The sequence below is a fragment of the Lepidochelys kempii genome, chromosome 1 (genome assembly GCF_965140285.1).
Source record: "Lepidochelys kempii isolate rLepKem1 chromosome 1, rLepKem1.hap1, whole genome shotgun sequence".
Classification (NCBI taxonomy): Eukaryota; Metazoa; Chordata; order Testudines; family Cheloniidae; genus Lepidochelys; species Lepidochelys kempii.
Genome location: NC_136380.1, coordinates 222,682,997 through 222,704,551, shown reverse-complemented (window position 1 = coordinate 222,704,551; position 21,555 = coordinate 222,682,997). Strand labels below are relative to the sequence as shown.

The following is a 21,555-nucleotide window of genomic DNA, read 5'->3' as shown; positions in this document are numbered from 1 at the left end:
GCAGGCTTCCTGCTTCTGATGTACTTTAAAAAAAATAGTTGTTCACTTTTGTGTCTTTATCTAGTTGTTTTTCAAATTCTTTCTTGGCATGCTTTAATTACACTTTTATATGTGACTTGCCAGCATTTGTTCTCCTTTCTGTTTTCCGCAGAAAGATTTTACTTCCAATTTTTAAACGATGCCTTTGTGCCTCTAACCACCTCTTTCATTCTGCTGTTGAGTCATGGTGGTATTTTTTGGTTCCCTTAATGTTTTTTTGTTTTTGATGGGAGGTGTACATTTAATTTGAGCCTCTATTACGGTGTTTTTAAATAGTCTCCATGCAGCTTGCAGGCATTTCACCCTTTAATTTCTGTTTAACTCACATCCTCATTTTTGTGCAGTCCCCCAGCCTTTTGAAGTAAACAAGATTCCCTCAGAAAAACGTGCCATTACTAAGAGTGCTGGGCGGAAAAACATACAGTGCAGTGTGCAGTTAGATCATCCCAGAGAAGCCAGCAAGCAAAACTTTTAAAAAGAGAATGCAAATTGTTCAAGAGCACTTGGCGCCCAAGCCCCTCATTATGGCTGAAAGGTTTGGGTATGGGCAGCAGGTAGGGGAGGCTGGGGGAGGCTGTGCCTCCCCAGACAGCCAGCTGTGGTCCCAGCCATACTCCACCTCCAGGGCCCCATTTCAGTGGTGCCACTGGGCTCCAGGGGCTGGGGCCATGCCGCCCACCTTCCTGGCGTTCCGGGGCTGGGGAGTGTGGAGCGGCACCATGCGCTCTCCCTCCCAGCGCTCCGGGACTGCGGGGGGCTGCAGGCACTAGCCAGCCTGGGGAGGGGGCCAGCGGCCATGGTGGGCTCTGGGTTCTGGGGGCGGGGAAGGGGCGGGGCCGGCCTCAGGTGTAAGGGGCAGGGCTATGTACTAGCCTCCTCCAGCCAGCGGTTCACATGCTGCCCATGGGTTTGGGTTTCATAAGCGGAATCAACCTGAAGGTGAATCTATTTCCTCCTTTGGGACAGAGTTAAGAAGATTATCAAAACACTGTCTTTTTAAGGATGGTCTTAACAAGGCCTTGAGAGACAGATTTGTGTGTGGAGTTCTTAATGGAAGCGTACAAAAAAGGCTCTTAACTGAGGAAAATCTACCTTTAAATGTACAGTAGAAATTGGAGTAGCAATGAAAACTGCAGCAACGGATGCAATAGAATTGCATGCTGAGCTAAAACTGAAGTAGGAATGCATACACTCTCTGTGATCCAAAGCAAGAGCTGGTACACTCAGCAGACAGACATGTTATTAGTGTACAAAAGGGCTCCACGTGCCTTCTGATTGACAATTTAAAGATGCATATTGCAGAAGCATATTGTCGCACTAAGAGAAATAAGAAAGAGACCAAATCAGGGTACAGAAAAAGCAGTATCAGTGTACACTCTATACACAGAAGCAACAGTAACACTGACTGAGAAAGTGGAGTATCCAGCCCGGATATATAGAGTGTGAGCAAAAAGGGCAAGTCAGCAATCTAGTTGACACCCCAGGTGGCAGGAAAAATACTGAGAATGAAATTGGATGCAGGCTTTGCAGCATCTGTTAGGTCACGTTCAAAATATGAGAAAACTTTTAAAAATACCAAATTGAGGGAGACACCAGTGTTGCTAAAAACATCTATGGGAAAAAAGATAGTGCCAAGTGGAGTGATGCAAGCGAATGTGGAGTATAACAATAAGCAATGTTTATTAGACTTGCATGTGATTGAGAAGGGGGGACCCAGCCCTGTGAGGCCATGAATGGTTACGTAAGATTCCTCTGGATTGGAAATCTATAAAGATATTGCAGTCACTTTCAGCAGAACCCACTAAAACAATTGAACAACAGCTGGAAGCGGTATTTTGTCAGGCATCAGGAGTATTCAAGGAGGGCATAGGAACTCTAAAACACACAAAGGCTAAAATAATCCTAATTGAGAAGGCACAGCCCAAGCTTCACAAAGCTCAACCTGTCTCTTACAGTATCTGCATGAATTGGAATGTCTGGAAAGATGGGGCATGCTCTCAAAAAGTGACCTCGGGGAGGGGGGAATTCCTGGGGTTCCAGTTGCAAAAAGCAGTAAGGAAATGTGGTGCTTTTAAAGTCACCATAAGCCATGTACTAAACATTGACAGATACCCTCTGCATCGGATTGAAGACATTTTTGCTACGCTGGCGGGAGGGCAACAATTCAACAATATTGATTTGTCATAGACCTACTTACAAATGAAAGTTGAGGAATAATCTAAGTCATCTCTCACAATCCACACACAAAAGGGTCTGTGGCAGTACAACAAGCTAGTGTCTAGTATTGCGGCAGCTCCTGCTATATGGTAATAGGCAACGGACCCAGTTTTCCAAGGTTCTCTGAGAACACGGTGTTATATGGATGACATTATTGTGACCGGTGGAAGTGATGAAGAACATCTGGAAACCCTGAAACGGGTATTAAATCTCTAGAAGAATATGACTTATGAGCCACTTACATAAAATGTGAAATTTTCAAGGACTCAGTAGTTTTTTGTGGGCATGTTATTGGTGCAAAAGGCCTGCACAAATCTCAGGAGAAGATTAAAGCCATCCTGGAAGCTCCACCACCAAAGGATGTGTCATAATTTAGATATTTCTAGGATTTATCAACTACTATAGCCAATTTTTACCAAATATAGCCGCAGTATTGCATCCATTGAACTGTTTACTGCAGGCTAAATAAAAGTGGGTATGGTCACATGAGTATCAAAAAGCTTTTCTCAAAGCAAATCCATTGGTCACATCAGACAGTGTAGTTACACACTTTAACCCATCCTTACCTATCAAGTTAACGTGATTCTTCCTCATAGGGAATTGAGGCATCTATATCCTACACCATGCCAGATGGCAGTGACAGACCCCCATAGCTTTTGCCTCCAGATTGCTTGCCATGGCAGAAGGTAACGGCACAATGGACAAGGAGACTTAAAATCTGATATTGGGCGTGAAGAAATTAAGCCAATATCTATATGGGAGGAAATTCAGCCTTGTCACAGACCACCAGCCCCTAGTAGCAATCCTTCGTCTGAGGAAGTGAGTTTCTATAGCAAATGCAGCACATATGCAACAATGGGCTCTCTTCTTAGCGGGTCACATCTTTGACACAGAATTCAAAAGAACAGAAGCGCATGCAAATGCAGACAGGCTCTTCCATGTGCACTTTCTAGTTGAAGGGTGACCTGTAATCGAGACAGAATCTGTTGAATTTGTCAGCTTGTTTCAGTTTGAGATCACCCCGTTGATTTGAAGTTTGACCAAGCAAGAAACCAGGAGGGATCCCATGTGAGCTCAGGCTTATGAAGCCACTCTGAAGGGCTGAAAATATGCTAACCGCCCTAATTGGGGGTGAGCTTACCATACATTAAGGATGTGTCCTGTGGAATTCATGTTGTTATACCTAGTAAACTGTGCACAAGAGTCTTAGAAGAGCTCCTTGTAGGTCACCTAGAGATAGTAAAAAAGAAGGCGCTTGCCAAAAGTTTTGTATGGTGGCCAGTCATTGAACAACAAATAGAGCAGCTTGCTAAGGAATGTTTTGACACCCAACAGATACAACACATGCCTAAACCAGCATCATTGCCCCTGGGAATGGCCATAAGCTCCCTGGCAATGTCTGCATATTGACTTTGCCGGACCATTTTTGGGAATGATGTATCTAGTAGTGGGGGGTGCCCATTCCAAATGGCCAGAAGTTTTTTTGCATGAAAACTACCACAGCTGCACAGACAATAGAAAAACTTGGAAGTTTATTTGCAAGAACTGGACTGCCAGAACAAGCTGTGAGTGACAACAGTCCTCAGTATTGCTCAGAAGAGTTTCGGCAGCTCATGAAGAAAAATGGTATTAGGCATTTCACCTTAATGCCACACCACCCATCCACAAAGGGCTTAGTTGAAAGGTTTGTACAGGAGTTTAAGCAAGCCCTGAGATCCATGGCAGATGAGAAGGGGTCATTACAGCAGAAGCTGGCATGCTTCCTGCTAGCATATAGAAATACAGTATGTTCCATGACAAACCAAACACCTGAAATGCTGTTTATGGGCAGAAATCTCAGGTCACACTTGGACTTATTAAAGCCAAATGTACTCCTACAAGTCAGAATTTGTCCAATAAGTCAAGCTATGGTGAGAGGGACCGGTGCCCCTTGTCAGCTACAAGTGGGTCTAATAGTGTTGGCGCATGATTATCGGGGAACCAGTATGTGGCTTCCAGCAACTATTATCGCACAAACAGGTCCTTTGTCTTATATAGTACAAGGGGAACCCAATATATTTTGGTTCTGCCATGTTGATCAAGTGTGAGATTCGGGAGTGACCCTGTGGCTGACAAAAGCAGCAAAATTTGGGGAACTGCCAATTGTTCCAGTATCAATGCCCCATCTTGAAGCAGCAACCAAGAAGCAGGTGCGCTGAACAACCAGCATTATCTGAGGGAACATCTGAGTCAGAAATTGCTGCAGACACATCACTTCCTCAGAGAAGTGTTCAAAATGTTGGCAGACGCTATGCAGAAAGACAAAGCAAGCCACCTTAAAGACTTCACTCGTAACTGGATCTTGGGTTGTTCGTCCACCTTCTGAAGGTTTGTGTCAATTCCATTTTTCAAGGGGAAGGACAGATGTGATATACTTGACTGTATTGAGTAGAGTTTTGAATCTGTTTTTGTGAATTTGCAGGTATAGTTTCTTAAGTAGATGCTTATGCTGAATCTATTGTTATGTAGTGGTTACTATGTTTTTCTTCTCTCTCTCTTTGCAATACAAGAGTCAGTCTGCCATCCTGGCTGCTGTGTTTCTAATCAGGGATTTGTGCTATATCTGCCATACGCGCCACCTTTTACATCCCACCATGGACTACTGCACTGGGCAGCACAGCATGGGGAGGAGGTGACCAGCCCTCTGTGGAGAAAGAAGTGGTTCGGGACTATTTAGAAAAGCTGGACGTGCACAAGTCCATGGGGCCGGATGCGCTGCATCCGAGAGTGCTAAAGGAGTTGGCGGATGTGATTGCAGAGCCATTGGCCATTATCTTTGAAAACTCATGGCGATCCGGGGAAGTCCCGGACGACTGGAAAAAGGCTAATGTAGTGCCCATCTTTAAAAAAGGGAAGGAGGAGGATCCTGGGAACTACAGGCCAGTCAGCCTCACCTCAGTCCCTGGAAAAGTCATGGAGCAGGTCCTCAAGGAATCAATTCTGAAGCACTTAGAGGAGAGGAAAGTGATCAGGAACAGTAAGCATGGATTCACCAAGAGCAAGTCATGCCTGACTAATCTAATTGCCTTCTATGACGAGATAACTGGCTCTGTGGATGAAGGGAAAGCAGTGGACGTGTTGTTCCTTGACTTTAGCAAAGCTTTTGACACGGTCTCCCACAGTATTCTTGCCAGCAAGTTAAAGAAGTATGGGCTGGATGAATGGACTATAAGGTGGATAGAAAGCTGGCTAGATTGTTGGGCTCAACGGGTAGTGATCAATGGCTCCATGTCTGGTTGGCAGCCGGTATCAAGTGGAGTGCCCCAAGGGTCGGTCCTGGGGCCGGTTTTGTTCAATATCTTCATAAATGATCTGGAGGATGGTGTGGATTGCACCCTCAGCAAGTTTGCAGATGACACTAAACTGGGAGGAGAGGTAAATACGCTGGAGGGTAGGTATAGGATACAGAGGGACCTAGACAAATTGGAGGATTGGGCCAAAAGAAATCTGATGAAGTTCAACAAGGACAAGTGCAGAGTCCTGCACTTAGGACGGAAGAATCCAATGCACCGCTGCAGACTAGGGACCGAATGACTCGGCAGCAGTTCTGCAGAAAAGGACCTAGAGGTTACAGTGGACGAGAAGCTGGATATGAGTCAACAGTGTGCCCTTGTTGCCAAGAAGGCCAATGGCATTTTGGGATGTATAAGTAGGGGCATCGCCAGCAGATCGAGGGACGTGATCGTTCCCCTCTATTCGACACTGGTGAGGCCTCATCTGGAATACTGTGTCCAGTTTTGGGCCCCACACTACAAGAAGGATGTGGAAAAATTGGAAAGAGTCCAGCGGAGGGCAACAAAAATGATTGGGGGACTGGAACACATGACTTATGAGGAGAGGCTGAGGGAACTGGGGATGTTTAGTCTATGGAAGAGAAGAATGAGGGGAGATTTGATAGCTGCTTTCAACTACCTGAAAGGGGGTTCTAAAGAGGATGGCTCTAGCCTGTTCTCAGTGGTAGCAGATGACAGAACAAGGAGTAATGGTCTCCAGTTGCAGTGGGGGAGATTTAGGTTGGATATTAGGAAAAACTTTTTCATTAGGAGGGTGGTGAAACACTGGAATGTGTTACCTAGGGAGGTGGTGGAATCTCCTTCCTTAGAAGTTTTTAAGGTCAGGCTTAAAGGCTTAAAGCCCTGGCTGGGATGATTTAATTGGGGATCGGTGCTGCTTTGAGCAGGGAGTTGGACTAGATGACCTCCTGAGGTCCCTTCCAACCCTGATATTCTATGATTCTATGGACAAGCTCACAAATGTTGCGCTCGCTCTCTCTTTCTCTCTTCTCTCTTCTCCACACTTACCCACCCACCTTGGGTTCACCTAGTATGTGTCTGTTCTGTATTCTTTCACACAACCTTGCCACTGTTAGCATGAAAACCTCCTCTGCAACTTATATCTGGAAACTCCTTGTAAATGTAAATCTTTGCTTCATTAACTCCCTATTGCTTTTCACTATCAACTGAAAAGAGATTTTTTTTTCTTCTTTGCCAACATCTCTGAATTTCTCTCCATTTGCTATTGTTTTAATTTTATATCTGTATTATTTAACTCCGTATGTTCTTTGGGATACAATTTGCATGAATGATGTTACACAAAATAAAGTTCTGTTGTTTTGTCCTTTATTTCCCTTGAGATTGTTTTGTGAGTCAGTTGTGCTGCATACATCAGGCACATACATCAGGCCGAGTGCTTTCAGCCACCCAAGAAATGCAGCGATCAAGTGTGACCTTGTGACTTGAAGTGTTTCACTGATTTTGTAAAATGTTTTGCTTGCACTTTTTTTGACTATCAGCAATTCAGTCCTGACCTACATGTTGAAGTATCTTGAATCTTCATCCACCAATAATATTTCTTCTTTCATTAAATCATCTGCTGAAATTGTACAAGGTCCCGTATGTATTTCATGTCATTGTTCCTTGGCTCAGCAACAAGGGGGAAATAGAGCCATATGCCGTCATATAACTATATCTTTTCCTGAATTCCATCTGTGAAATCCAGGCCTCATTGATGTCCGTGGCAAAACGACCATTGATTTCAAGAGGGTCAGGATTTAAAGCTACGTCTTTAGTACTGAATGAATTCTAGTGTACAGTTGGGGTTTCTGACACTGCAGGACTATTTTACTAATTCTTCCTAAACTGCAGTTTTCTCTTACAAAAATTGCCCACATTTTGTGACTTGAATATTTTTAAGTTGTGAAAGATTTTGGTTTTGTTCAAATGGATCGGGTGCCAAGGTTCTAGGTTCTTAAATCTCTGAAATGAAGAGACAGCAGAAAATAATCACAAGGAATGAGCATACATTTAGGTTACACTGAACACATTAACAACCCCGTGCAAGATCTGACAATTTAATTCCATCACACATGAAAGTTGGAGAAGGAGAATCCCACTTCTGCAGTTTCCTTTGACAATACAGGGGTTTCTCACACATTTTGATAACTTTGTCCTGAGAGTCCCAGAGGGGACAGCTCACTAATCTGTCTTTTCTTTCCCAAGAAAAGCGGTTGAAGTATTTACACAGTGATAAAGTTTAGGTTTTCACGTATTGCAAGATCATTGTGGTTTTTAAAATATCTACACTATATTTTATATGATCTATAAAACCTATATATTACAAAATAACTATTTTCCACTATATAGTTCAGTAGTTTTCAAACTGTGGTCTATGGATCCCTGGGGGTCCGCAGACTATGTCTAAGGGGTCTGTGAAAGGTGACTATGAAAATAAAGTTTCAGATCCCAGAAAAGGCATTCTGTTTTTCTGATCAATCAAAAGTATGTGGATACCCCCACCTACAGGTCAAAACCGAGAAGTGTTGTCATTACTGTAGAAGCCCACAGTTTAGCATCCTTACACTGTGTCAAATGCCGTGCTGAGCATGTGTATCATTTATAGTTGAATTCTCTTCTGTCAGTTTTCAGTCTGTCTTCTGTGGTAGGGGTCCGTGGACCACAGGTTGAATTACCAAAGGGGTCCGCACCTCTGTTCACATTTTTTTTAGGGGTCCGCAAATGAAAAAAGGTTGAAAACCATTGCTGTAGAGCACTGCCATAACTGAGTGAGTATAGAAAAGTATCAATATTCTTAAAATGTTTCATTTAAGTTACTACTCATGAAAAGGGCTAGATCATCAGCCCTGGAGTTTAGTCGAGGAACAACAGAAACATAGGCAGCATCAGTGCAAGTTTTGCCACTCTACCCTGCCAGTGTGCATGAACACTGACATTGGAGGGATTACCTTTACCTCTGTTGAGACTAAAAAGAGTGTCAGTTTTCATTAGATAGGATAGAGGTGTTCACATCACAGAATCTCCTAAAACTGGACTCGGATGGTCATCACATTTCACAGGGACTACTGTCCTCTGGTGGGTCCATCCACCAGCTTGGGGAAAAACAGTCAGCCATGCCCAACTATGTTATATCCTTCTACATGGGCTCTGTTATTTTTCTGACATAGAAATGCAAAAAATATGGAAAATGTAACAAAAATGATAGTCCTGACCTGGACTGATACTGCAGGTCCTGTGCACACCCAGTAGCTCAAGGGTCACAACCTTCCCTTTGCCTCAGGGGAACCACAGGGCTTACTTGCTCTGTTGGAGCCTAGTGCTGCTGCTCAGGGAACTGTTTGTCTCTCTTGCCTGACCCCTCCCCACTTGCAGAGTTTGGTCCTTACTTTTATATCTTCCAGCTGGAAACCAGAGCCACTCTTTAGCTGCCTCCTAGCTGGATCAGCTGGTTCCCAACACCTGCCTGCTGGGATTCTCTGGAGGCCAGGGCTTGCTGCTCCCTGACTCTGCAGGCCCTAAATGGGCAGACCACTCTAATACATTACCAAACAGGCCCTCCATAAAAAGTATCCATCTGTTCTTCAAGGATTTGTTCTTGCACCATTGACATTTTCCCTTTGACTTCATTGAGTGCAGGACCAGGCAGTAAGTGGGGAAAAAATGCATGCTCTTATCTTAATACTTGTTTGAATCTCTGTTTCATGATAACCAGTGAATGAAATTCATGAGGAACACATTTTTTCATTTCTGATTGGCAGGAGGCCATGTCTAGCCATTGCAAATGACAAGCTAGCAACTGTGATCCACCTGTTCATCTTCTCAGGGCTGGACTTCCTCTAAGTAGGTCTGTTGGTCACGGTCAAGCAAAAACTCCACCTTGTCCAACATATACACTTTGAACAGGACAAGTAGCTGAGAGCATATCACACGTGTGCCCTCTCCAGTTAAGTTTCCTTCTCTGCCTAATTCAAAGTCCTGGGCCTTATCTTGAAATCCCTTAGTGGTCTTGAGACAGGCTACATCAGAGACTGACTCTCTATCAGTGATCACTCAAGACAACTGAATTAATCTGGGACATAGAAATTAGAAGTGCTTAGGGTGAAACTTTCAGGAGCTGGAAGCAGGATGTTCTCAATGTTGGGTGCTGGACTGCCCTAGCTGAGGAGATCTGAATGGATCCCTGTCTATCTGTTTTCAGAGCCCATTCTTTTGATCCTACTTGCAGTAATGAGGGAAGAAGGAATAATTGAAGGTTAGTGGTTTGAAACCTATGATGACAAAAGCAAAATTCCATTTGGGTGATTTTCTGTGCTCATCAAGCAAAGTGAATTTTGTTCCTATATCTTGCAGTTATTGGCATCCTATAAATATAAGAGATTTGACTGTTTTTCCAGACTAATTTTGTAGATAGTTCAGATAAGCATCTTTTGGCTGCTTTATCCAAACTGAACCTGAACTCCAAACCTTTTGAACTTTTCCCCCTCATTAGCATTTATATAGAAATGAGAGTCTAATAATTTGTCTGCACAAATACATATGTTTCTGTTAAATACACCATGTGAGGGGGCAGAGCTCTGCTTTATTGCATAGAGTGATTTATTTCCCTTTGCCCCAAATTGCTTCTTTTGCTGGGAAGAGAAGCTTTGGTTTATCTGTTGATTTCAGACGGTGTGTGAAGTGAATCACATTTCTGCTAGACTATAACTGAAGAGTTATGTCTTAGTGTAGCACAGCCTTCCTTCCCCCCTACAAAGCTATGATTAGCTGGTGTGGGGAATAACTCTGCTTTTGGTGTGTGCCCTGAATTGTGATTGGCCCCTGAGCTCTTCCACTGGGATACTGCCTAAAAATGTCAAACTCAAACAGGGAAGTGATCTCAGAGACCTCAGTTGAAGTAGCTTTTATTATACCAAAAAGAAAATGTCAGCAATCTGATACAAAAATTAGACCATGCCTTATACAGAAATAGTGTACCATATATAATGAACCAAATAATGTGCAGCATTCAATTTGTTGAATTCTTTATATATTAATATGTATTTATATATCAAAGATCTACTTCAAATATATATGACCATCAATATGAATACAGTGTGTGTTTATAACACGTCATAACTACTAAAATAGGTAAATAAGTATGCATCAGCCTCTCTCTTCTAGTGAGTTCAAGTAGTAATTGGGGGCACAAGTGAACGTGAGTTCGTTCACCTGTATGTGATCACCATTTGTTCACATCACAAAATTCAACATGATTGGCTGCTTCTTCTGAAGAGAGCACTAAGGTTGCATCTACACAGCATGCTAGTTTGGGTGGTAGGTAGTGTACGTATGTGCATAGCTCCCCAGCCCAGGTATTGGTAGCCGTGTAGCTGGTGAGGCAGGGCTTAGGTGAGTCAAGTGGAGGCCTGGCTGAAGGCTGTGGGTAAGTACTTGAGTACATACCCTACACAGCTCTCTACTGGCCCAAGTTGTGCCGCCCTGTCTACAGTGCTATTTTTAGCAGTGTAGTGTCCCACTGCCTCCCCATTGCTGGAGCCTTTCCCTGCTGCAGTGAAAGACTCCAGCAACCGGAGGTGGTTCTGGCGGGGGGGAAGGAGGAGGAGGCAGTGGAGAAAGGCTGAGCCTTCCCTTGCTGCAGTGAAAGGCTCTGGCAGCAGGGAACAGCTGAAGCCTTTCCCCGCTGCCTTCCCTCAGCCAGAGCCTTTCACTGACACGTGTAACTACGCACCACAGCGTGGATACAGTGTGCTTTTCACTGCGGAGTGTAGGTACACATGTTCTACATGCCGCTGCCCGTGGTGTTTAGCCTAGGAATGGGCTAGCAGAAGGTGATGTTGTAAGTTAGAACTGAAGTGTTTCGGCAGAGTTGTTTTGTGGCCCAAGACTAGAACAACAGAAGGTTGCTGCAGGATATGATTGAGGTACATTGTCAGAGCTGGCTGGGGGAGCTTACATGATTATACCTTATCTGCAACTTTCTTGTGACTCTACTATCTTTAAGAAGCATCAGAATGACCCAAAACACATGCATTGTTTATGGGCTAAGAACAAACTTTAAAAACTGTCATTCTAGCAAGGGTTTTTCAGCCCAGATTTCAGACAAGTGATTATGCAGGGCTGGACATGCTCTGTTTGTTTATAGCAGTGGTCCTCAACCTTTCACAACTAGCGAGCTACTTCATTATCCGAGGGAGTTACAGACTGACAAAAAAGAATTGTATCACAGTAGTCTGATGTGATGAGCACAATGGAACATTGCTTATAAATAGGTGATGTTGCAAAATCCTCTTTCCCTCTCTCCCTACCTTGTGGCTGCTGAGTATCTCTGCTCTCTTCCCCACTTCCTGTGCAAGCTCCACTCCTGCCTTAGCGGGAAGGAGATGTTGGGGAAAGGATTTTTGGCAGCTTCCATCAAAGCTTGTCCTTTTGCTCATTGCTCCCCTTTTCCCTGCAGCTCACCATTAACCAGCACTCTGCTCTCCCCTTTGGATCCTGACAGTGTGTGTCGTTCACCACACACATGGACACTAAAAAGCCACACAAAGGCCCTGAGAGGCATGGGCAGCTCAGGAGTGGTAGGGGAAGATAAGAATGGTCATACTGGGTCAGACCAATGGTCCATGTAGCCCAGTATCCAGTCTCTGAAAGTGGCCAATACCAGAGCTTCCAGGGGAATATTCAAAACAGGGAAGTTGGAATGATCTAGCCCTGTCTTCCCCTCCTGGCTTCTTGCAGTCAAAGGTTTAGGGTGACCCTAAGCATGGAGTTGTGTTCCTGACCATCTTGGCTAATAGCCATTGATGGACCTATCCTCCATGAACTTACCTACTTCCTTTTTGAACTCAGTTATACTTTTGGCCTTCACAACATCCCATGGCAATTAATTCCATGGGTTAACTACATTATGTGAAACAGTACTCCCTCTTGTTTGTATTAAACCTGCTGCCTATTAATTTCAGGGTGTCCTCTGGTTTCTGTATTGTGGGAGAGGGTAAATAACACATCTATATTCACTTTTCCCACACCATTCATGATTTTAAAGACTTCTTTCATATTCCTGTTCTGAGTCTTTTTTCTAAGATGAAAAGCCCTAATCTTTTTCATCTCTGCTTGTACGCAAGCCATTCCATACCCTTGATCATCTTTGTTGTCCTTCTCTGAACCTGTTCCAGTTCTACCATATCCTTTTTGAGATGGGGTGACCGGAACTGAACACCGTATTCAAGGTGTGGATACACCTTAGATTTATATTATGCTTTATGATATTTTCTGTCTTACTTTCTATCCCTTTCCTAATAGTTCCTAGTATTCTGTTAGCTTTTTTGACCACTGCTGAACACTAAGCTGAAGTTTTCAGGTGATTCCAAGATCTTTCTTGAGCTAATTTAAAACCCATCATTATATATGTGTAGTTGGGATTATTTTTTCCAGCGTGAATTACTCTGCACTTATCAGTGTTGAATTTCATCTGCTGCTTTGTGTCCCAGTCACCACGGTTTTGTGAGATCTCTCTGTATCTCTTCACAGTTAGCTTTGGAGTTTGGACATAACTATCTTGAATCTCTTCAATCTGTCTTGAAGATCACTGATTACACTGGTTCCAAATCTTCTCTCGTAACACCAATCGTCTCCTCCCTAGTCTCTTACAGCTGCCCAAAATGCGGGTGCAGAAACATTTTCTTTCCTGCTGATGTTACTGCATCCTTTGCTCTCCAGATCTGTTCACTGATTTTTCTATTGCCTTCTACATCAAATTCAGGTCCCTTGTCCTTGTAGTCCAGGCATTACACTCCTTAACTCCTGCCTTTCTCTCTTTATCCTCATAACTTTTCACTCAGCTATTTGCACGTAGGCCTCATGCCCAATACACTCTCTTAGTTTCCTTCCCCCACTTTCACCTCCATGTCTCGTGCCCCCCCACTCTGAAACAGCCTGGCTTATCCAGTCTGCCATGCTGCTACCCTTGCTCCTTCAAGTCCCTCTTTAAAAGACTTCTTCCATGAAGCCTCCAAACCCTCATCTCCCTTGCATAGAATCATCATCACAAACACTCAATTAAAAACAAATAATTTTGGAACCCCCGAGAAGTGCATTACCAACTAAATCAAGCCCATTATCTTATGGCTCTGACTTCCTCCTCCCTTCTTCACAGCATTTGTCATTGGCACTCAACAAAGTTACATCTTAACTTAAAGTGTGTCTAGACTGTGACTGCACCTTGAGTAGCGTGACAAAGTTCCTCCTCTGCCTTGGTGGGTCCTGCGCTTATTGGCGGATTTTCTCCCCTCAGAGGTTCACGGCAGCCCTCAGTTTGTCCATTTTCGTGGCTCAAATCTGCCGTTCACTGTTAGCCTCATCACTGGGCCAGCATGGGGAAAGGAAGATGAACAATCCCCGCAGTCTCTGCTGATCCACCTAGAGGATTGGGGAACAGGCTAGAGAAACTCCCCTCTGGTGGAACCCACAGTCCAGTTCAACTCCTCCGGTATCAAGTAGGGAGTTGGGGGGATGGAGGGAACCCAGGCCCGCCCTCTACTCCGGTTCCAGTCCAGGGCCCTGTGGATTGCAGCTGTCTACAGTGGCTCCTGGAACAGCGGTGTGACAGCTCTGACTCCCTGGGCTACTTTCCCATGGCCTCCTCCCAACACCTTCTTTATTCTCACCACAGGACCTTCCTCCTGATGTCTGATAATGCTTGTACTTCTCAGTCTTCCAGTAGTACGCCTTCTCACCCTCAGCTTCTTGCACCTCTTGCTCTCAGCTACTCGCATGCACCACAAACTGAAGTGAGCTCCTTTTTAAACCCAGGTGCCCTGATTAGCCTGCCTTAATTGATTCTAGCAGCTTCGTGATTGGTTGCAGGTGTTCTAATCAGCCTGTCTGCCTTAATTCTTTCCAGAAGGTTCCTGATTGTTCTGGAACCTTCCCTGTTACCTTACCCAGAGAAAAGGGACCTACTTAACCTGGGGCTAATATATCTGCCTACTATCACTGTCCTGTAGCCATCTGGCCTGACCCTGTCACAGTAGACACACATGAACTAGCTTTAATCTAGCTAGCTTGGGTTCCAGAACAGTGAAGCAACAGCAGTGCGACCTTCAGTGCAGGCTGTACAAAGCCACCTAGAACCCTGGGTAGCCAGCGCTGAAACTCACATAGCTGTGCTTTCACTGTTCCAGGACCCAAGCTAGTGAGATTGAAGCGAGCTCACATATGTAACCCTGAGCTGAATTACATTGCGTTGTTGAAGTGCAGACATATCCTATAACTGTAAGCCCTCAGAGAAAGGACAGTGTCTTGTTTAAATACCACACACGCTGATGGTACTTTCGGAACAAATCATAGCGTGGAAGGTAAACTTCAGAATGGATGTATAGCTAAATCCAAAAGATTGGGGTAAAATTTTCAAAAGCACTTAAGTGACTTAAGAGCCATTTCTAGAGTGCTTATTGACTTTCAAGAGACGTGGGCTCCTAAATGCCTACGAGGCTTTTGAGAATGGAACTTAGGCCCCTAAGTCATTTGAGCACATTCAAAAATGTTACATTTAGGCACTGAGGAGCCTATGTTTCATTGAAAATCAATAGGACTTAAGCTCCCATGTGATTTTTGAAAATGGAATTTAAGCTCCTAAGTCATTTAGGTGCTTTTGAAAATTTTACCACAAAACATAAAAATGTCTGTCTTGCTGGATGTTCTTTTAGCATCATGAGTTACACAAGGCCACTACCTTTTTATACACTTCTACTGACATTTGCGCATCACATTTCCAACTTCCTCTGACAACACTAAACAATTTGATCCGCACAAGAATATAAAGCGCTGGCTCTCCACAGAGGCAGACTGATCTTCTGAGTTGCACAGTGGGCTTGAAAAGTGACTAAGTGATGCTGCCTCCTCTCTAGGCCAAGGAAATCCTGTCATGGCATATTGTCACTGACTCTCTCCCTCTGTCACACAGGCTGGTAAAGGGATTCTGCAAACTGTCAAAGTCAATAATGATGCAGTAGCAGATCTGATTCCAGTAGATGTCGTCATCAACCTCATCCTAGCGGCTGGGTGGCACACAGCAGTTCACAGGTAGGGATGAGCACTTGTTTCTCAGATTGCTGGTAAGGTATTATGGCACAATATGGATTTTAATGGGACAGCAAATATCATCCAGCTTTTGTTGGTTACATGATACAGCAGCATTTGATTCCCAAGTTCAGTATCTTCTTTCCTGGGTGTGGTAAAGGCTAAAAGTGCTACAGAAGCCATGAAGACATATCCTGGGATGTGGAGGAGCTTCTTATGCCACTCTGCAGGAATCCCTTTGGTCAGTAAGATCATTATTTAGCACTTATAAAGTATGGGACATACACATGAATACATAGAACTGTAAAAATATTAATTAATCAAAGTGGGAATGGTGTTGAAAAGTTGAAAAGGCTGTCTAGTCTTCTAGACGCTCTTTAACCTAAGGAAAATTGGTGGAATATGGGTTTCAGAGGGTGGCTGTGTGTAAACAAGAGGGCAAATAAATATGACCGTGGGGGTGAGGGGTGGCAAGGAGGGAAAAATGTTAGAACCTGCTGAGGAGTGTCCTCTGGATTCTATATGGGCTAAATCCTTACTCACAAAAATCTCCTATAGATTTTATTGGGAGTTTTGCCAGAGTAAATACATGAGTTTTCAGAATGTGTCCCTTATATTTAACTGGTGCTCTCCTGCTTAGTATACTAAGTTCATGAGGCAGAGCTCACCTCCAGTTATACTCATTAATAACACTGTCCTTATTAGCCAGCTTACAACTGGGCACAGACTCCTACAGCTGGGGAAAGCCATGAATATGACATGAGCAACCCTTAGAAAAAGCCAATATACACCCATATGCCACATCATCACCTCTCTGAAGCAGCTGTGTTACACTGCAGAATATCAGCTTTCATTTTTAAAAAGTAAGTCTCCATCTGTTATGGTTGCAGAGAAAACCTTTAAAATGTGAATTGTGTGTAAGGGCTTGTCTACATGGGGAAGTTAAGGTAGGGTGTGACCTTAAATTGCTATACTTATACCAGTAGAACTCTCCGGGTTCATGCTACAACAGAACAGCTGGGCCGCAGCAGCGCTTCACTGTAAACTCTACATATGACGATGGGAGGGATTCTCCCATCAGCATAGGTAATCCACCTTCCTGAGAAGCAGTAGCTAGGTCAATGGAAGAATTCTACATGAGGACTTAAGTTGGCTTAACTACACCACTCAGGGCTGTGGATTTTTCCATACTTATGTCAATGTAGTATAGACCAGGCCTCCATGTGGACATTCTTATTGCAATATAGAAGTGCCCTTTTCTGATTTAGCTTATATCATTTTGGAAGCAGTATAAGACAAGGTGAAAAAGCCACTCAGATGTTTAATATGAAGAGGGGTTATACTTGTATAATGCTTGCAGTTTAATTTTACTGATATGATTATACCAATGTAACTAGAAAAATCTCCCATTTAAACAAGTCATAACTGATTCAGAGAAGAGTCTGCAGAGAGCCTTGAACAACAGCTCTGAGGATTTTGAACTGTCCTACTCATCTCAGTGGGGTATTAATTCAGAGGCCCACTGATGATCATTTAAACGTCGATGCTTATGTAAAAAAGGAAAGGAGACTTGCATCTGCACAATTTACTGTAAGTGGTGTCTCATTATGGTGCCGCAAGTGGGTGGCATTTGGGACATAGCACCACTTCTCCCCACCCCCAGTCAAGAAAGATCCACACCCAGGATTATTGCAACTGTCCAAGTGCATATTCAAGGGGGAGAGAGGCACAAACACAAGGAGCCCAGCGGAGCCAGGTGGCACACTGTCATATTTTGAACATCTGCCCAATCTACTGTGAGTTTTTGTAATTCACATGGCAAAGCCTGTTTTGTGGGCAGGGACTGGAAAATACCAGCAACACTTTGTCCTCAGTATGGCTTTTGGATATGAGGGCTGAGGATTTACTTCCTCTCACTTCATCTCTGCAGGTAGAGAGCTCTCCCTGTAGTCATTGGCCGGATGGGATCCTTACTCACAAGCTATGACCAATGCCTGTTCCTCTGTGCAGTGCAAGCACAGATGGGAGACCCTAGTTTCTCTCTTCAGCAGTAACTTTTCTCCAGCTAACTACAGTCCTGAACCTTTAAAATTCTACTTCTTTTTCATATTTCCTACCCTACATGGTTACAGCCATTAAATAACACAGTTCTTTAAAAAGGCAGCTCTTGCCAGATAAATGGAATTTTAAAACTCCAGAACTGTAATCACAAGGTGGTTCTTCTCTTGAGGTGTCAAGTTAAAGTCATTTAATTGTCCCCCTTTCCCAAGCAGTGCATTGAATCAGCTATTCATACGGGTGTTTTCCAAATGGATGTGGTGTTTCATAGATGGAATATTTTGTTTTGAAAAAAATTGCGTGATTTAAATAGGTAATTATGTTACAGGTTCATGTGGGGGGTATTAAAACCCAGTTCTTTGCCTGGTAAACGCACATGTATAAGGCACATTAAAGATTTAACATCTTTTCCCGTTTAACTTCTTGTTCTGACATTTAAATCTGTGTGTATTGGGAACTATGGTGTAAGCTTCATGGATTATTATAGAGGCCTAAGTAATTGTATGAAATCAATACAACACAAAAAAGAAAGAAAACATGAAAGCCAGTCTTATCCTTTATCCCTTGAGCCTAGGCTGAACAAAACCCACAAACAAGAGCCAGAATATGGGGAGCCAGAAATGAGCCTTAAAAGCAGTTTAGACTTTGCAGTTTCATTTTTCTCCTCATTCCCACCCAACAGCGACTGGCAAAGAAGAGGAGTGACCAGCACAAGCAAATGACAGCACAACGGCTCCAAGTCCAAAAAACAAATGCCACTCCCCTCCACCAGGGAGAAGCACCCTCCATAGAGTGCTGTCTTACCAGCAAAGCAGGAAGCAGAGAGAGCCCCAGAGCCAGACTTCCTGGGTCTGTGAGCTTCGAAACCCCAACCCATTCCCCCTCCAGGAGAAAGAAGGGCCTGTCTTACCACAGGGACTAGGAAAACTACACCTTCCATCATTCCCAAACTGCCTAATGCCTGCACCTAAAATAGTGGAGGGAGAAATGGCTCCTACTTGCAAACCCCCTTTCTGCTACTCTGGAGTGGAGTTTGAGCAGCGTTGCTTCTTCCCATAGCAACAGCATAATGCCCAAAGGTATTGAGAACCTTTGCCAATTGGTTCACACCCAGGTCTCTATCAAAACCAGCCACAATTATTACCCAACACTTCTCCCCAATCCAAGTCTTATCTGGAAGAAATGCAAACAGGAAGTGCAAACCAGGACCCCGAATACAGATTGGTATAAATTTGCTGCCAATTGTATGCAGTCATACAACAGCCATTTCGTACAAACTTACGACGGGGGGAGACAAACATCAGGATATCATGTTCCCGCTGATGAATGTGAGGTGAATTGTCAGGAAGTCCTTTATACTCAAGAGGTCCTGACCTGCTTCACTGAAACCTCAGTATACCACAAACCTAGACCTGTACAAGGCAAGCGTGGAGGGGTATCAGTCACCATATTCCAAATGTAAGAGAAGCCACCTGGCCAAGAAAAAATAGAGAGAGGATCCAGTCATTCTGCAAATCCAAAGACCAGTTATACATGGTGCATTATGCTAATCTATAGACTGCAAAGAGCAAAGGGTTCCGAGAGGGACTGCCTGAGTTGCTGCCTGATATGTTAATGAAGTCCCCAAGACTTATTATCCTGAGATCTTTCACATCCATATTGACAACAACTCAGATACAATAGCCCCAAACCTTTTCTGTATATTTTCCACTCTCTGTTTTTGACAAGTCATCTTTGGACCTGGACATGCTGCCAGTCATATTTTAGCTTGATTTTAGACTTGGCTTGGATACAGGGGACACAAGAAACTGCCGTTATCCTGGACTGACCACAACTTCCCCCCAGGCTGAGATCAAAACTGACCTAATGTACAGGCAAGAAGGAACCATAACAACAGTTGGCCTCAGGCTCAGGGACTGAGTTAATTTCCACAACACTATTGTAGATAATGCCTCACCACCAAAAAAGATCGCAGAATAGAAAATCTAACCCATCACTATGATAACTCATTAGCCACCTCTGTAACCAAAGTGCCCTTCTCCTCTACAGATCTCCTTTGTTTCTTTGATGTGCTGAAACAAAAGCAGCAGGTGGAAGGAAGCTGAGCTCTTATGTGTGTGGCATAAAACTTGGGCAGATGCAGACAGACACCAGTACAAGGAATTCTTGTGAATCTATGGACTACTTGTGGAAGAAACAAACAAACAAAAAAATTCCACCTCTCCTTCACCACAGCAACAGTAGTTAAATCATACTCTACTGAACTATTCTGGACCATGAATTGTCGTGTTAATGGGGAATGTTCTCACTCAGCCCCAAAACTCACCATCTCCTGTTGCAAAGAGCTATCAGTCTACTTCTCATAAAACATCACCAACATCAGAGAGGCGCTGCTGGGACACCATGTACTGTACATTGGCCTTTTCCACCGTAACACAAAACCATCCTCCTCTGAAGCCAGCCCAGCTCACAACAGGAAGTTCTAGAAATACAGGAGAAAAACTGAGCCACCACCTATGGTTCTGATCTAAATTCTCATTGACTCGTCAAAGAGTGTCAAGAGCATCCGGGACTCCTACTAACTGAGATACCTATATCTTCACTGAGGAGGAAAATCCTGCAACCCCCCCTATAGTGTGTCATAATCTGGCAAATACTTAAGAAGCCATCCCTTGACATAATCAACCTCTGTAACTACCAGCAGGTATCTAACCTAACTGAGAAGCTCTCCAGGTGTCTCCTTCAACTCTTCCTAGGTGCTAACAATATCTTTGACCCCTCCCAATCAAGCTTCAAGCCAAGATATGGAACAGAGAGAGTCCTCTTAGCACTGATGGATGAACATCCTTTAGCCATGGACAAGGGCCCTTCATCTACACTTGTAGTGCTGGACCATGATACCGTCCATCTGATGTCCTGCTTCAGACATGCAGCAGGGATTACTAGGATCATGCCACGATGACTTCAGTCATTCCGCTCAGATCGCAACCAGAAAGGCATGACTGATTTCTGCTCCTTCATCTGCAGAGCTCACACCTTTGGAGTTCCTCAAAGATCTGTTCTCTCGGACACTCAACATCTATATGAAATCACAAGGGAGACTGATCAGCATGAACTACAATGCCAACAATGAGCAGATAACACACAGCCCTACATTACCTTCTCATCAGCTGAAAACAACACCATTTCTCATCTATCCAAGGCCTTGGTTGCAATCAGCAATTAAATGAAGAACAGTCTCCTGAAGCTGAATCTTGGTAAGGGAGAAGGAAGCACTTCCAAGAACTCCTCACCTCTATAACAACACCCTTCACTGAAGGCATTTGTCCTCAGATTAAGTCACTACTGCTTCAGTATTCACCCGATCTCCTCACTGCTTCTGGATGCCAGCCATGGCAGTGAAAAAAGTCTTTTTCCATCTTCTCCTGGCAAGAAAACTAGGCCTCCTCTTGTCAGATTTGGAGTTAACTGTGGCGATTCATGCATTTGTGACCATTAGGCCATATTCCTGTAATTCTCTGTATCTGAGTATGAAACCAAAGAATTTAAAATGCTGGTTCAGATCACAGTAGCCCATGTGCCCATCAATGCATGGCTGCTGAGAGCACATCACTCCACTTCCCTGACTGGTTCCCTGTTGAATACCTGGTGAAATGTAAGATTTCAGTCCTCCTCTTCAGAGCCCTCTGTGGAATTCACCCATGTTACATGAGTGACCACTTTACCCCTGTGTGACTTGAATGCCCTTTGACAACCACATTCCACTGGAACAAGAGAATTGTCAACCTCAAGTGTGAAACTCATGAATACAGAAGGTAGCGTGTTCTCAATG

At 43.9% G+C, this 21,555-nt stretch overlaps 1 protein-coding gene across 4 annotated transcripts in view; it reads left to right on the top strand.

The window, feature by feature from the left end:
- Positions 1 to 21,555, top strand: part of FAR2 (fatty acyl-CoA reductase 2) — a 214,413-nt gene that overhangs the window by 157,505 nt on the left and 35,353 nt on the right. For all 4 annotated transcript variants that reach the window (XM_073315155.2, XM_073315146.2, XM_073315183.2 and 1 more), the window contains one exon: positions 15,550 to 15,668. In XM_073315155.2, coding sequence (XP_073171256.2) covers positions 15,550 to 15,668 — 119 coding nt within the window. The remainder of the gene's footprint in view (positions 1 to 15,549; positions 15,669 to 21,555) is intronic.